General features: G+C 44.5%; 1 protein-coding gene across 1 annotated transcript in view; it reads right to left on the reverse strand.

The window, feature by feature from the left end:
* Positions 1-17576, reverse strand: part of VSTM4 (V-set and transmembrane domain containing 4) — a 53849-nt gene that overhangs the window by 11599 nt on the left and 24674 nt on the right. The window contains exons 5-7 of the mRNA XM_048858778.2: positions 14389-14422; positions 6872-6978; positions 5847-5908 (exon numbers count right to left, since the gene is read on the reverse strand). Of these exons, the coding sequence (XP_048714735.1) occupies positions 5847-5908; positions 6872-6978; positions 14389-14422 (203 nt within the window). The remainder of the gene's footprint in view (positions 1-5846; positions 5909-6871; positions 6979-14388; positions 14423-17576) is intronic.

The raw sequence follows: 17576 nt of genomic DNA on the forward strand, positions 1-17576 counted from the left end.
CTTGCTTACCTATAGCCAAAGTGACTTCTTTAGCCCTGTCTCAGTCTTCTATAACCCTGGACCTCTCCCCTCTCTCAGATGGCTGTGACATCATCAGAAAAGTCCAGGAAAAGGTATGGAAACCAAATCCTGAAGAAGTAAGACCCTTAATAATGAAACGGCTAGTGTGCTTTACCTTTCCAAAGCACTCGACTACTGTAGCTGAGGGAGTCATTTGTAAGAAATAATTTATCTGACCAATTTGGAGGCATGGAGAAGTTACGTAATTGGGCCACGGCCACACAAGTCAGTGGCTGAGCAAGGAATATTCCCAATCCTGTGTTTTAACCCCCAAACATTCCTCTCTTTAAAAACCTATGTCTAGGTGTTCATGTCAGTGCTTGATTAAGGATTGCAGGCTATGGGTCTGATCCAAAGTCCATTAAGCCCATGGGGAGTCTTTGACTTTCATGGCTCAGGCCCTAAATTTGCTAAAGCTCAGCAATGTGACAGATATCAAAGATGTTTTATTGAGACTCTGTTCTGAAGCTGGAACTCTGTGCTCCTCCGAGGGCTTGGGCAACCAAAGCCAATCTCTGCGTGACAGCCGAAGGCCAGGCAAAACAACACAGATGAGGAAGCGTAAAACCATAAGACCAAACACTTCTGGATACGTGCAGACAGGACTCCCACTGGCTACAACAGAAGATCCCCAGGGGCATGGAGGGCAGAATTTGGCCCATGGCTTTCGGCCTTTCTTACTCTCTGAGCTTCTAGCATCCCATAAATATACATCCCTCCTTGCATTTCAGCATCTCTGCTTCCTTTGATCTGCGCACATCTCCTGCTGTCACTAAAGGGAAAGGACCGCAAGGGGAAGGCATAAGCATCAAGGGGACCATATAGTTTTTATTCCAGATAAAAGAAGAGCAATATGACTTGAGAAAAGTTTTTTAAAAGGCTTTTTGCAGGGCTGTGGATTTGAATGCATTATTATGTTTTTGGGGTTTTTTAATTTTCAATTGAGATTATGTTCATATTTTACGCAGGTTACCATATTCGTTTCTTTAATTCTTTTGTAAAATTCAACTGCAACCAATTCTAGCATATTAACAACAAAAGAAATTCTCTAGCTTATTATAAACATCCTTCCAGAAACCTAAAGCACATGTCCTCTGGAAACAATTTTGCTGGTATTTAGGTTATTATAAAACTTCTCCCACAACACTGGAATTATTTGGTAATGTGGCTCTGAGGCCTACCTTGATGGCTTAGGATTTCCCGAGCACTCTGTTTCCATCATAGTTGTGGTACCTTATCTCAGGTTGGGGGATGGGGAGAGGCTGCAAGAGAAGCTCACAACGCAACAGCTCTGTCTAAGCAAGTCTATCTTTCCACTATCATCAAGTGACCATACAGCACCTGTGAACGCAGATCTAGTGCAGAAGGCATTACTATGATGTCCTTTAGCCTAGCATAGGTAGCTGTGCCCTTGGGAGAATGCCAATAGGAAATATGCAGTAAGTGGTGCAAACAGCCCTCCATCCATGGCACACCTCCTCCTCAGGTGTGCCCTCAGATAAAGAGTGAACTGATGCGTGATTGAGGGTCACACAGTGCTGGGCTTCTTGAGAAGTTCTCCTGTCCAAATCCCTTGGGGGAGACAGCCTGCTCTGATGGTCAGTGAGAAAACAGGTGTCAGGACCTCTGGGACTTACTTCCAGCTCAGATGGAAAACTGCCTGTGGGACCTCTGGCAAGTCAGTTAAGATTTCTGTGGTCCAGCTTATCCATCAGGGATCATAAGGACCATCTCCCCGAGGTGCCATGAGTGGTCACATGTCTAGAGCACTTTAATGATGGAACATGCCACATTATGCCCTGTTGTGTGGAAGGGGAGAGGAGTGCGTGTGTGTGTGTGTGTGTGTGGGGTGATTCCCACAGGGAGCATTAGGATAGTGCTGAGTTTCATTAAACTCTGCAAGGAGAAAAATGAATATTTCCCTTCTCACTTTCCCCTGTGCCTATGTAACTCCACTGATTTCAGGGGAGTCACTCTTGATTTCCACTGCTGTAACTGAGCTCAGAATTAGACCCGAATTTTCCTCTCACTTACCCTCATAGCAATAACTACACTGATTCACACCAGATTAATCAAAAGCAGAATTTGATCCTTAACATTCAGACCTCTTTGAGTGATTTTTTTTTAACCAAAATCCTTGTGGTGGGCTTTTCTTGGGCATATGTTTTATTCCATTTTTAACAGCCCAAATCAAATTGCTATGGCCTACTTAGCGCTGTTCACTAATTTGGAATCTTAATTTTTGAGCACGCACCTTCAGTAACTCAGCTGGGGCACCTGAAATTTCAGGCACTTTTGAAAATTTGCATCTTAAATGTTTTGATGGAAATCTGAACATAACGGCTACAAATTTCTTGGTAATTTTTATGAACTGGCATAAGGAAATTGCTACAAAAGTGTAACAAATTCCTTGCACATTCATGTCTGTTAATTCATTTAGGCTGCATTATTAATCTGATTATGGAGAGATGTAATAACTGTTATTGATTATGGGACCTAGGCTTTCATTCCCATGCTGTTTATAGCTTTAACTAGAGCCAACCAGAGGATGACAATTTCTTGTGACAGCAACACTTGCTTTTAAATTTGGTTTGGTTCTGCACTGGTATGAAACCAGAATGTTTTTGCGAAAACAAACTTGCATCAAAATATTTTTGGATCATAACTGGAGCTTTGCAGGTCTGGAAGGTCCGTGTATGTGGAACACGCAGTTCAAGTCCCTGCACCGCCTGATTCCCAGCTGAGTTTTTCATCCCAGAACACTACGGATCAGGAAAAACAGGAAATTCTTTCCTCCAACTAAAAAATTTTGTCCAACCAGTTCCAACCCGATGTACTGTTACCCCCAGCGGGTCTGTAATGTCTTCTTTTTACACTCCACATCATGAAAGGGACATTTTCTCATTGATAAGAGACATGGCTTATCAGAGGCGCGAACTTTGTGGTTTCCCCAGGGGTGCTTGACTCCCGCTCCACCCCAGGCCCCTCCCCCACTCCACCCCTTTCCCCAGGGTTCCGCCCCTCCAAACCCACCCCGCCTCTTCCCTTCCCATTCCACTCCCCCCCCGAGCGCACCCCACCCTCGCTTTGCCTCTTGCTGCCCCCGTTCCTCCCCCTCCAACCCCATGCCTCCTGCACACCGCTGAACAGCTGATCACTGGCAGGCGGGAGGTGCTGAGGGAGGAAAGGAGCTGATTGGTGGGTGCTGAGCACTCACTATTTTTTTCCTGTGGGTGCTCCAGCCCCAGAGCACCCACAGAGTTGGTGCCTATATGGCATATTAAGTCAGATTGTTTCACCAATCAGCTTTGCTGTATGAGGAGGGTTACTATACCCAGGAATGGCTATTAGAGTGTGTCTATATAGAGGCTGTGACAAGTATAATCCATTTTGTGCAGGTTTTGACTCTGCTGGGATATTAGGCCAGACCCTCATCTGGTACAGATTGGGTCGCTACACTGAAATCCACAAAATGATGCCAATTTATGCCATCCAGGATGTGGTCACACACCTTTACTGCAGGCATTGGGTTCAAACTTTGCCCGGGAACTTATATACGAAGGCTAATGGCACCTTGCAAATACCTGTCTGGGAAATTTCCCACTGTTGCTAACACTGCAGTAGTTCTAGTAGGCCTGTACTTTCACATTGTTTTTGTTGGGTGAATTCTGTTCTTTAAAAACAAGCCTGGATCAGCAGATGAACTGTACTCCTCATGCTCCAGTGGGTCCCCAGGTGTAATCTGATGTGAAAGAAAAGACAGCCAGGGAGGGAGACAGCTTCCAGATTAAAGCCTGACAGCAAGGCACTAACCCAGAGTCTGCTGACTGCACGGAATGGGAGTCTTCACTTACTTTGGAAAAATGAAGCAGATCACTTTCTTTGAAAAGCCTTTTTTTCCTGTCCACCTCCAAAACAGACAGAGAGACTGAGCCTCAGCAGGGGCCATATGTGATGTAGCCGGCTGGAGAGTGAAAAAATATTTGGGGCCAGATTCACCAGCAGCATTCCAGAGAGACGAAAGCAACTGGAATCAAATGTGCTTAAGTACAGTGCTGAACGGAGGGCTAAGTCTGGCTGCTCATGTCATCTTTAAATAGGAGGTCTGAAGAAGGAAACATCTTAGCTACAGCAGCGGCCCTCAGGCACAATAAATAAGAATAATAGTAATTAACATTTGTGTATTTATATCGCATAGTCTATAGGGTGGCAGCAGTCTCATGATTTTGAGTGTTTTACTCTGTGACCTCAATGTTCTTTGCACAAAGCGTTTGGATCATATAATAACCTCCATTTATGTAATTCCTTTCATGCACTTTGCAAACTTCACACCCTGCACTAGTGAAACCTGCCCACTCTGGGGAGGAATGCAACAGCCTTTCCAGGAACTCTCGCCTGGCAGGATGTTAATGAACCCAACTGGAATTAGGCCAGGACTCCACAGTTAGCACCCATTCATGCATGAAGGGGCATGGAACACTGAACGACCACTGACAACCAGGTACCCAGTTTTTCTCTTATCTGAAAGCAAAGCCATTAAACAGAAGCTTTGGGGACACAGTGCTCCAATGCCCTGCTGGGGTATTGATTCATTAGCAACAGTGAAAAATGTCAGAGTCTGCTTGGCTTGCTGGAGGTTCAGTCCATCAATGGCTATTAGCCAAGATGGTGAGGGATGCAACCCCCATGCTCTGGGTGTCCCTGAGCCTCTGTTTGCCAGAAGCTGGGAGTGGACAACAGGGGATGGATCACTTGACGATTACCTGTTCTGTTCACTCCCTCTGAAGCATCTGGCACTGGCCACTGTCAGAAGACAGGATCATAGGCTAGATGGACCACTGGCTGTTCTTATGTTCTTGATCATTTGAGCCTGCAGACTAACCCTGAGACCAGGACCACATTGTACTAGGCGCTGTAGAAACACGGGACAAAGACAGTCTCTGCCCCCAAGAGCTGACAATCCAAGTATAGGACAAGAGACAACTGATGGCTACAGACAGACTGACAGGAGTACATGGAAACAATGAGACAACATTAGTCAGGATGCCAGACAGTGGCATCAGTGCAGCAGTATCTGGAGGTTAGTTTGTTTTAAAGACCCATTCACCAACTGTCTTGGAAGTTTTCTTTTCTCTTAAGCTTTACAGATGGGTAAGGTCACTTACCTTTGTTACTCCTGATTTCCCCAGTTTGGAGCAGAATCAGGCCCTATATTTAGTATTGGAAAACACTCAAACCAATGTTGCCATCTATCAAGTTTTGTGTTATCTGGTATTTTTCTCAAAGCTCCAACTCTTGGAGGCATGTGAGACTCAATCTCAGCTAAAAGAAAAGGAGTACTTGTGGCACCTTAGAGACTAACCAATTTATTTGAGCATAAGCTTTCGTGAGCTGCAGCTCACTTCATCAGAGTGAGCTGCAGCTCACGAAAGCTTATGCTCAAATAAATTGGTTAGTCTCTAAGGTGCCACAAGTACTCCTTTTCTTTTTGTGAATACAGACTAACACGACTGCTACTCTGAAACCTGTCAATCTCAGCTTTCATTTAAAAAAAATTACATTTCTAGCCCTTATGATTGCAGAGAAAAGCTTGACAAGACCCAAGTGTAAGCTAAAGGCTCAGGCACCAGAAGACAAAGGTGAAATATCCAAAGTGTATGACGTTAAAATGATCTCTTGATCCAATCTCACAACTTTCTGAACACTGGGTGTTAGCAATACTGCCAAAATTATATTGAGAGAAACAAATACAGGGGAAAATAAAGTTATATAAAATAACTACTCACCAGAATAATTTTTCTTTGAGGTTTCAACAGCTTAGGTTTCTGAAAAGTATTGGCTATTGGAGCTATAAAAATAAATATCAAGAGATTACTTCACATAATGCAATTTGGGATTACTTTTAGCATGTGCACCAGCAGTTATACACCTGGATTAATAGCAGGTTAGCAACAGCAGCAAAAAACCTACATGCAAGTCTTGAAGTGTGAAGCACATTTGTTATTAAAACCTGTAACATAGAAAGAGCACAATTTTCAAAGCATGGTCCTCGTTTGTGTGTAGAGAGACGTGCCTGTGCGTCTCTGAGTGCTATGACTCTCACGCACTCATGAGACCCAGGCACACTGCACCCCTTGCATGACACGGGCAATGGTGCTCAGAAAGTCACATACAGTGGCCTGCATGTATGGAGTTGGAAACCCACTTTGAAAATTAGACCCTGAGGACTGGACTTTCAAACACTCAGTCTCTACAACCCAGGCAGGATTTTCGCAGGAGTTCAGCATGCTGGGTGCATTTTCTTTTGAAAATGAATGGGAGCTGAGGGGAGCTGGGCCCATTTGAAAACCTGCCCCCTGCCGGGGTGCTGAGCACTTGACAGTCTGGCCCTAGATGTATAAACAGGTCTAAACAGCATGACATGCCCTAGCAGATCTCAGGTAACAAAACCCCTCTCTTCACTGCCTTGCCAGTGAGGATTACAAGGCCCAGAGTCTCTAAGGCATTTAAGCGCCTATCAATGCAAGTTAGGCATCTAAATACATTTCAGGATGTGGGCCCAAAGCCTTTCACAAACATTGGTTACACATCATAGCACTCGTGGGAAACACTCTAGGTATGTAGGGCCCCCATTTGTCATGTGGGAGATCACAGGCATGGAGACATGAATGAATTTGGCCTAGCTCATGCAGTGAGTGGTAGAGTCCAAGATAGAACCCAGGAGTCCTGGCTCCCAACTCCTTGCCCTCCCTGCTCAATCACACCCCTTGGCAGAAATACAGCTCTGTGGGCTGCGTTAGTTGCCTCATACCTTTCGCTGGGATAGCTGGGGGTTGCTCAGCCTTCTCTTTCTTTTTCTTTACTTTTTTGGGCTGTAGCGGGGACAGACTTGTCACACTGGTGACCGTCTCCCCTGAGCTGGAAAGCAAAGAGAAGAGAAAGGGGATGGTTATGGCAAGAATGAAATCTGTGCACTGACGTGTTCCAACTGATTGTTTTCACACAAACAAAAAATGTTTTCATGGTCCGTGGCAAATGACTTGGATTCTGACTTCAAAACATTTTGAAAATCTCTAATAATGCTTTGTAACAATGTCCCACTCCACCAGGCCCCACTCCTTGTCTAGTACACAGGCTATACGGTTGATAGACTTGTAGCTTCATCTGCTCTGGCTACCACAGGAAGTGCACGGTGTCCACATGGCCAGATTTCGACACAGGTTCATTTCAGTGGCAATTGTACCTTTAGCTATGATACTTACATGACCCAAGAACTACAGTATCTGCACATGTTACAATTTGTAAACTCCCACCCCTTGGAGGTAGGAAAGTGCTGTTTTTCTCATGGGGACCACAGGCACACAGAGACTAAGGCCCAGTGATTTAAATGAGAGTTAGGCAGTTGGAAGATCTGGGAATTGAAGGATCTGGGCCGATGTGACTTGCCCGAGTCAGATAGAAAGTTTGTGGCAACATGAGGTCTTGACATCAGGTCTCTGATTAACACTCTAACCGGTGGACCATCTACCCTGTGAATTTTTGGAACTGAGAGAAGAATTTGGTTCAGTATCTGGAGGGACATGAGCCTGCAGTCACAGAAGGTGTCAGAATGACTGCAGCCCCTACAGGTAAGGTCAAGAATTTCTGTGCTTACTCTTAAGCCATTAACTAGCGTCATTATGGGCCTAGCATGGGGCTGAGAGCCTCCCAATGTCTCTTCTTCAACAGGACTTGTGGATGCTCAGCGTGACTCATGAGCAGGCCCCAGTTTTCAGTGGATCAAAAAGTGCCTTAAAAAAGAGCAAACATGCTTAACATCGGACCCTAGTCTGTAACGGAAGCACCTAGAGTTCTGTAGGATGTCTGTGCTCCTGAGCACTAGTTGGTTTGGGGGATTATGATAGCTATGGCATGTCATAAACACACCTGTAGAAAGAGGACCTCTGCCGTTGGGCCACTACGGTTCAGCAGCCTATAAGTCCCACAGAGTTCTCTTAGCTTTGCCAGCGTGATTATCAGTTCTGAAGGCCAGGATTAAAGCAGTCCTTCCTGGTTTGAATATGTATGAAAGTATTCAGGCATGTAAGCTGATTGGGTCAGGGACTGTCTGTCTGTTCTGTTTGTACAGCACCTAGCACAATGGGGTCATGGTCCATAACTGGAGCTCATAGCCACCACAATAATAATTAATAACAACACTAAAATCTATTCATCCTAATGCTTTTTCAACTAAGCTTCATGAAGAGGCAGTCACATCGTCCACTCAAGAGTAACAGAAATCAGGCCACATTCTCATTTTAAACAGCTGTAAAGCTGGGGTAATGCCATTGCCTTCAGCGGAAGTACTTTGGATTTACACATGCATCCCTCAGAACAGAATCTGGTTCACTGTTTTTGATGGACACCATGGTTGGAATATTTAGCCGGAAGTGTAGGTTTATGTTAAAAAGCGCTTTTGTAAAAGTGCATGTTCAGTTTTTTTTTTGTGATTTTGAAAATTAATTTCAGCTATGCAAACTAAGTTTGAGGGCAATTTAAAAGTTCCCCTGCACTATTGTGAATCTGAACACCACCAGCAAATTGTTACTGCATGAAAACCACAAAGGGAAACTGACCTAAAAACCCCCAACAACAACAGGCAACGCAACTGAACAGCCTTTTTTGACTAATTGAGCACAATGCCAAAAAGGAAAGCTCAAACCATAATGAAAAGGAAATTTGATTGTTTTAAAATTCTTCTGCATTGAAAGCGTTGTTAGAGCATAAATACGGTTTAAACATATGATTATCCTGATGTTGGCCAGTTAAGGGCAGCAATCAGAAAGGGCTTAACGTCAATTCAGTTCATTCATTATTATTCCTGCTTGGCCACTTTAAAGACAAACCACTGAGAAACTTATTTGTGGCTTGCCCTTTTAATTATAAATGCAGGGATTCTGCAGGGTTAACTAGCACCAGAAGATACAATAATTGCACTTGCAATCTTAGAAGCTAGGTCCTCAAACTAAACAAGGAGATTCATAAAGACTCCTTGGCTCAGAAACACTGTGTCTTTGTCTTGCTTCTCTTGTCCAGAGTTGAAAGGAAAGATTCTTTTTTAATCTTGGGATTCCCCCCACGGCTACCCCCACCTCCTGGTTTGTACTTCAGGTCACATTATGCTTTCCTCATAGGATCTAGCGGGCTTTTAGAGAGCAAAGAACAGCAAGGAATTTGGAAAAAATAGGCATGCAAGTTGTCTTAAGATTAGAGCACCGGGAGAGAGAGTGATTTGCGGGTCTGTTATTGATGTTGAGCATCAACAGGGCCGGCTCTAGGTTTTTTGCCGCCGCAAGCAAAAAAAATTTTGGCCGCCCCCCTTTTTTGGCTTTTACACATGTTTGCACTTTGTAATGCTTTTGTTTTGTTTTGTTTTTTGGCTGTTTAAAATTTTAAAAAAATGAAAGCAAAGAATTTGTAGTTAGTGAAATAAAACAATTTCCTAGTAGTGTACTCATTTAATTTTAACAAAATCACAATTACAAACAATTTGGGTTCAACTATACACTGTCCTGAAAAACGTTAGTGTCTTCGGATGTGCCCAGTTTCTCATAAATTAAAAGAATTGACATGAACTGAATTTTTCTGGTTTTTATACTTGCGTGGTCTTTTAATAATTCAGCGAAATCTAAATTTTTTGCAATGGTACTTTCAACTGAAATTAATTTTAGCCCTATAACCACTGGCACCGACGCGACACGGAAATTGGCGTGAATGGCGCCGATAGGGCGGCACAGTACACACAAGTAATCGTGATTCCTGATTTAATTAATCAATAACCGTTAACATTTACACATTTACGCACGTTCACATTATGAGTGACCGTGTCATGACGTGACACGATAGTTTTCACGTCACGCTCCTATCACACTACTGGAGATTTTTTTGATCTTCATGTATTTTTTTTTTCCGTACATTGGTGGATTTTTCCGGAAAAAAAAAAAAAAAGGTGGCCGGAATGCCACCCCTGGAAATGTGCCGCTCCAAGCATGTGCTTGCTTTGCTGGTGCCTAGAGCATCAATGCACTGTGTTTCTGAATTTCAGACTCTTGCGAGAGCTGGCAACATGCTGAGTTTTAGGGTTTTACTATCCACATTAATGTCAAGAAAGCACCACTTCTCCTGTGTTTGCTTTGATCAAGTACTCTCCCTCCTCCAGACTGCTGCAGGATAACAAGAGATTGGACCAAGCCATGAAATTTGCACGTGGATTTGAAGCAGAATCTACACTTTCCCAATGGCAGTGAGATGGAGGGGTTTCCAAGGGGAAGACTGGCTGTTTGGTATTGGCTCAGAAAAGAAGGCTGGCTTAGAGTTCAGAGTGCTACTGTGGGACTCAGGAAACCTAAGTTCAATTCCCCACCCTGTCACAGACTCCTTGAGTGACCTTGGGCAAGTTTGAGTTCAGATCCTCAAAGATATTCCAGATCCTACATTCCATTGATCGGAATGGAAATTGGGATCCTAAATACCTTTTCTGAGGGTCTGGGCCTTAATCAGTTTGTGCCACACTTCCCCATCTATACAATAGGGCTAATAGCACTGTCCTACCCTACGGGGGTGTTGTGCAGATACACACATTAAAGACTGTGAGGTCAGGTGCTCAGATATGACAATAATCAGGGCCATACAAGTCCCTTTGCTAGCCCTATCTGTGCAATTGGGACCTGGATTTTGGTTCAAATCTGAACCGTCCCAAAGGCTGGGTGGAGAGTTGGATCTGTCTCTAACCAGGATCTCAGCTATACACAATGCAATAGTTAGGATTTGCAAGAGTCTTGTGTAAACTGGTTCAAGGGGTTTGGTTCGATGGATTCTCACACCCCTAGATGCATGCTCAAGTCCCAAGCTGAATTGAGGCACTTTATTAGCAAGTATTTCTCAATCAGTCTCTCCTGGATGGATTGGATAGATTCTATGGGATTCATGATCATGTTCCAGGAGAGAAATTATCTTGATTATAGGGTGGAAAATAAAAATGATATGCACATTATACGTTAACTAAGGCCCAGATGTGGCAAACACTTAAACACCGGAGTCAATGGGAATAGTCACGTGCTTAAAGTGGGGTATATGTGTAAGTGTTTGTCAGATCAGGGCATCATACTAAAAATGCTGTTGCTTGCTGATTTTAATCCTGTTTCCTCCCACAGTTTTTGTTTGCTGTGATTCCATTCCTCCCTTCCCTCCAGCGTTCAGTTATATGTGTTTCCTATTTGATTTTTACAATATTATCTCTGCTACACCAGGCACTGGTGGGACGGCAGACTCTGACTTACCAAGGCTTTGTATCTAACTACCATACGCTTATTTTTGTCTCTTTGCACTTGTGGGCTTTTTCAAGTGGTTTAATTTTCTCCTTTCACTGTGTTCTCCACTGATCTCTTTTCAATTTTTTCCCCTTCCTGCTTCATCTGAGCTGCTTTCAAAACAGAAACAAGTGGCAATCATCAATGAAGGGAAAGATGGAACTGCTGAGCTGCCTCTTCTGAATCCATGCTGCAGTTGCCGTGACTGGGAGGGTCACAGAACAGAGGTCATTCCAAGAGTAACATCAAAGCCTTGGGCTGCATTGACTCTTCTTGAACTATCAATTGCTTTATTGTGAATTCACTTAGGGCTCAATGTAGGGTAGGTTGCTATGCATGAATGCAATAATTATCCCATTAGAGGGGATTGAACATTACACTGGCAGGATCTGGGATATGCTATACTTAGTCCAGGACCAGAGCCAAAAAGCACTACTAGACCGAAGGACTAGTGATAGAGTTGAGGTCCAACATCGTTCAGACTATAAGAGCTAGAAACAAATGCTTTATGTCACTGGAAAGCTGCAAACCTCTGCTTTCTTTGCACTGATATGAAGCATCCACTTCTGGGCCTGGCAGGTCATATGACATTTGTCATTTTTTGTTTTTATTTTAGTTCCAGTATTATTTATATCTCAGGAAACTCAAGAGTTGGGAATCGGTGATTAATACAATCTGAAAACTGGAATTCTGCCCTCACAGCTGTGCAAAGTAATTAACCACAGCAGCAGCTTATCAAGGGACCTGGTGGATTCTCTCCAGTCTTAGAAGTCTTTAAATAAAGATGGGATATCCTTCTTAGAGATCTGCTCCAGCTCAACCACAAGTTATTAAGCTGTTTGCACAAATCATTAATAAAAATCGCTGGCCTGTGCTGTGCCGGAGCTCAGACTAGATGAGAAATGGTTCCATCTTAGTCCGACAGGGCCAGATTTCTAAAGGCATTTAGGTGCCTAATTCCCATTGAAATTAATGGGTGTTTGGTGCCAAATAACTTTAAAATCTGACCTTAAGTGACTTAGAAACTTCTGAGTCTTAGGTTCCTAAGTCACTCAAGCACTTTGAATCCTCCCCCCTCCCGCAATCTATGATGACCCTACAAAGCTGCAAAATCAAGAGTAACTCCACTGAAACTAATGGAGTACCACCACTATAACTAGATGACTTCCTGAGGTCCCTTCCAACTCTGATATTCTATGATTCTGTGAACTCCCATCTGAGGTTGTAAGTAGGTCTCAGGTCTTCAGAAATTTAGGGGCACAAATCAATGGGACTTGAGCTCCTAAATAACTCCTGAAAATCCCACCCTGTTTCTAACGCTAAAAGTCACAGTTGCCATAGAGGGTCAAAGTAAATGGGAATAGGAATGTTGTGATTGCAAGGGCTGCTCCCCGGTGTTAGGAACCCTGCGGTGGGAACGACAGCACAAATATTTACAGGAGCAGTAAAGTTATCTGCGCACAAGTCCTGCCCCTGCTCTCCCAAGGGGAAGACCTGTAAGATCCCAGCTCTCCTTTTTTAAATTCAGTGCTGACTGTTACATGTTGTTAAACTGTTAACAAACCAACTGCTGCACACAAACACGTCACGTGTGGTGCCACAGAGGCCATACAGATTTTTCCAGTTTTCACTCCAGCAAGGTTGATGGTTCAAATCCCAGCAAGGACCGATGGTCTGGTCACACCGGCATCCATTTCATGCCTTCTCTCTCCCTTCTGATGTCTAGAATGGAATTGTGCCCATGCCAAGCAGCCCTTCTGCTGGGACAGCTCAGAGTCTTTATGCACTGGGGATTAAGTGCTTTCTTAAGGGGGAGGAAATACATGGTGATGTTGTCCTCTAGTGGACAGGAAGGAAATACCATAGCTAGCTGGTGGCATTACCATCTGGTAGCACGCTGGCTGACCACCAGCAGTGAGAGCCCATGCTGGAATAAGCCTATATTGCTCTCTGATTGGGAGACCCAGCCCCTGATAATTTGTTTTGGAAGTTCATGCCTGTGGCCCTAGGCATGGTGTACTTGTGGCAGACACAAACAGGAATATCAGGATGCAGTCTCTGTTCCATCTCCTAGAGGACATCCTCCTGCAATCCAGAGTTGAGGGATTGTGTTCACCCCCAGCATACCACACTGACTTTACCCAGCTTCAACCAGGGGCTCTCCCCTTCCAATCCACCCACCCCCATTGTTCCCTTGTCTCAGTCAGTGTCTCTCAAATAAACAATGTCCCAAAGGAGGCCGTGACCTCGGCCATTAACATTAACCAATCAAAACACATTTCAGTGAGTTCAGCTATAAACATTCCCTCCCACTTCAATAAGCATTCCACTCATTGTCATGTCATCCCATGACCCTTCCAGGCGACTTGCAGACCCTTGCAGAGTTCTTTTCATCTAAGCATGTCCAGTTTCTACCACTCTGTCTGTCTCAGTGATTCACTGACTTTTATAACCATACCAGACTATGATGGGCTTTTCTAAGTTGTCCATGGTAACAGTACTGGCCTCTGGCCTGTGTGTCTTTGATTGCCGCTGGGCTAAGTTTCTGCTTTCAGTAAAGTTTCACTTGCACAATGGGATCTTGCTGAAGGAGTCAAAGGCAGGAGACAACTATGTTTGTGTACCTTTGCTGTGCATTCTGTGCTAGAGATGAGAACAGCTGATCTTTGAGATGCATGAAATCCAGAGCTGGATTTCATCCAATATATGTCTGAGAATGGACGTAGTCATGTCACCATCTTCACCACCATTATTTATTATCTATACAATGCATGACAGAATGCTGGGTGCGTTACACACAACCCATGCAAAAGACATTGGGTAAGATTTTCAAATGTGCCTAAGAGATTTAGGAGCCTAAGTCCCACTGACTTTCGCTTAGGCACATTCTGAAATTTTACGCATCTTTTTTGGAGCCCCAGTGAAAATAAAACAAGATTGGTACAACAGCTTATAATAAACAGAAGTGCATCCTCATTACCTGTTCTGGGGACTTTTCACCAGATAATGCTTCACTGTTAAAGAAAAAAACAACAGCAATAAATAAAGAAATGTGGCTTCACATATCCAGGATTTATGCGCTACAAAGAGACACAGCAGATAGGTCCTAGCATAGCCACTCCTGGAACGGTATAGATGCCAACTTTTTACCACCAGAAAGCTGCTAGCTATAACCATGCATTATGCTGCAAATTAGAACATATTCTAACTTGAATAAGATTGTAAGGCCACGGAGAAAGAATGTAGCAAACAAAGCTAGGAATTGCAGGGCTGCACAAATTCCAGTGGTTAGCCCAGGCAAGGGAGAGCAGGCTAAGGAGAGCCACTAAAGGCTGAGTATCTGTCTTAAAAGCTTTTGATTCTCTCCTGGTGCTTCAGTTCTGCATTCTGTCCCCAAACTTCCTTTTTAAAAAATGTATGTTTCTGAAAACCTGAAGTAAAAAATAAACCGTCCGCCCACAGGAGCTGATTGAGTTCTTAACATACGGCTAGGTCGTGGCTTTAGGCACAGAGGCATTGCCAGATGGGATCAGCACCAAAGGCCAATATCTTGTCCCTGCCAGTGCTCAGCACCAGCTGCTGCAGTAGCTGGTGTAAGAACCCCACAGTAGCAGATGTGGGATGATCTGCCACCCGGGAAGGTATCATCAGACTGGCTAAGGCCCTGAAGCATGAGGCTTTATATCACTTACAAAACAATTTTTTTTAGCATTAACTATTCTAACTCTGGGTGTCTTTGTGATCCAATCCCTCTTTCAGCCCTGAGCCAGTGGTGTGCCCCCGCCCTTGAGGAAGGACTGAGGAGATATTGCCTCATTGACACCCTTCTGTGGGGCAAGCTCTGCTGGCTGCCATGTGGAGCTCTGACTTGCCTTGCCCACTTGCAGGGGGGAAGGTTGGGCATATAGCTCCCATTCTCTTCCCCATGCCCTGAGCCAGGATGCCTGGTCTTATGTGGCATATTCCCCCAGATCCCCTGAATGGCTGTGTAAGACTGGGGCCCAGTCTAGCCCACATCTCTGATCAGGGTGTGTGGGCATATCTTTGTTTATGTTAGGCCCCACAATGCTTCACCCATTTGGGGAAAAAATGGTTACCTGTCCTGAAGGACTGCATTTTAGCACTAAAAGGAAAGCTGATGACTCAAGGGATGGTCTTGCTAAACTACAGCTAGGTCCCCAAGTCTAATCTAGTTCAGGTACGTGGTCATCAAACGTTGTTACTACTTGGCAGCTGTTTGGTGGCTGACGTGATATAAGTAGAACTGGTCAGGAAACAGAATTTTTCCCCACACAAAATGTTGGACTTTTCAGCAAAATATCAAAAACTGAAATATTTCAGCCAATACCCAAAATATTGTCGTTCAAAATGGCTCCTCAGTGCCTCATGGGAGTTATAGTTTAGGTGTCTTATGCCCCCATTCTCCTGTATGGGCCAGGCTCTTTGACTGACTACATCTTCCATTAAGCATTATTTTCCTCCCTTTTGGTGAAGGGAGGGGTGCATCATAGGATTCCCTGGCCATGGTGCCTCATGGGAGATGAAGTCTGGTATGGAAACCCAGCCAATTGAGAAGAATGGGAGGCATAAGGCATCAAAAGTACAACTCCAATGAAGGCACTGTGGCAGCATTTTGAATGAAATATTTCAGTTTTTGGCCAAAATATTTTGGGTTTTGGTTGAAAACCAAAAATGTTATGGTTATCAGGTATTCAGATTTTTAGTGAAATGTTGAAATATTTTGAGGAAAGCAGTCACTCAAAAAACAGTTTTGAGGAAAATTTTTCACCAGCTCCAGATGAGAGTTTAGTGGCCTAGAGGAGATCATTCAGCGCTTCATATCCAGGGGTTATCTGGAAAAGTCTAAACCATTGTTACTTGTCCTGTGATTAGAGAGTGGACTTCAGTCTTTACTAGAGACACACAGGGCTTTTGAACTGCACAAGTTGCTACTCTGCGTGATGGGCCAATTTCCTCTGTGACACAACTCCACGGAATTCAGTGAGTTAAACCTGTGATGAATTAGCCCCAGTCTTACACGTTTTCACATTAGTGCCGTGAAGCTAACCACAACTTTGGTCAGGTTTTTCACACTGACACCACAGACATCTACTGTTTCACCTGCTGTACATCATTATATGAGTTGCTCATTATTACAAGGTGGACTGGACCTTTAAGGGAGTTGGGGTCAGCCTCACCTTTGGCTATTTATCCACCTGCCAGGTGATGGACATGGGTTGGGTCAGGTGATCATGACATGGTAGCCTGGGTGTGAGGCTCCTATAAGAAGAAGCATGAGCTCAACAGGTGCCTGAGTGATGATAGGAGCAAGGAAGGGCTCTCCAAAATCAGGTATAAAAGGCCTGCAGGAAGCTAGTGGGTGAATCAGCTAAGGGGCTGGGGAAAAGACAGAGAATCTGGCATGGGCTGGACCACCCATAGTGGGTTTAGGAGACTGACTGACTGACTGACTGACTGTCCAGGAAAGGGTTACAGGAAAAGCTATGAGACAGGCCAAGGTAGGCAGTAGTCCAGGGAAGTGAAGCAAGGAGCCAGAGCACTTGGATCTTCTTTGCTGCAGTTGGGTCCCTGGACTGGGACCTACAGTAGAGGAAGGGAGGGTCTGGGACCCCCTACAAGGTCCCAGAGGAAGGAGGTGTGACAGCCCTGAGATGTGGGATGGCAGGATTATTGAGCCTGAATCCTGGCTGAAGACACAGAGTGATATTGCTGCATGACTATTTTGTTGGCCTTTCTGTTTGTTCCCAGCTGGAAGATGGGCTGGGCTGCACGATTTGGCTGGAAGGGCCCATCATGAAGAAGCCTGTCCCAGAAGGGGAAGCTGACGTGTGGAGCACAAGGACCCAGAGAAGGTAAGCAGATCATATCACTGGGTATTATTGGGGGAGCTGGGGAAGCCAATTAAAGTTGGCTCTTGGTGTTATGTTCTGCATGTGAATGTCAAAGGGAGAGGGAAGCTGTTGAATGAGAAAAGGCAGATTTGAGATTCAATGGGAAGGAGCCAGAATGTGACTCGTGGTACTTGCCTATGCAGGGGATGTAAGGAGCCCCTCACTCCCCTGTGCTTGCTACCTGTGTCACACCGTGAGTAGGGAAAGGAGCTTCCATGGCATTGCTGCTCCTGTGCAGGTTGGCAGAGAGTGGCTG

Source organism: Caretta caretta, chromosome 7 (assembly GCF_965140235.1).
Source record: "Caretta caretta isolate rCarCar2 chromosome 7, rCarCar1.hap1, whole genome shotgun sequence".
NCBI classification, from domain to species: Eukaryota; Metazoa; Chordata; order Testudines; family Cheloniidae; genus Caretta; species Caretta caretta.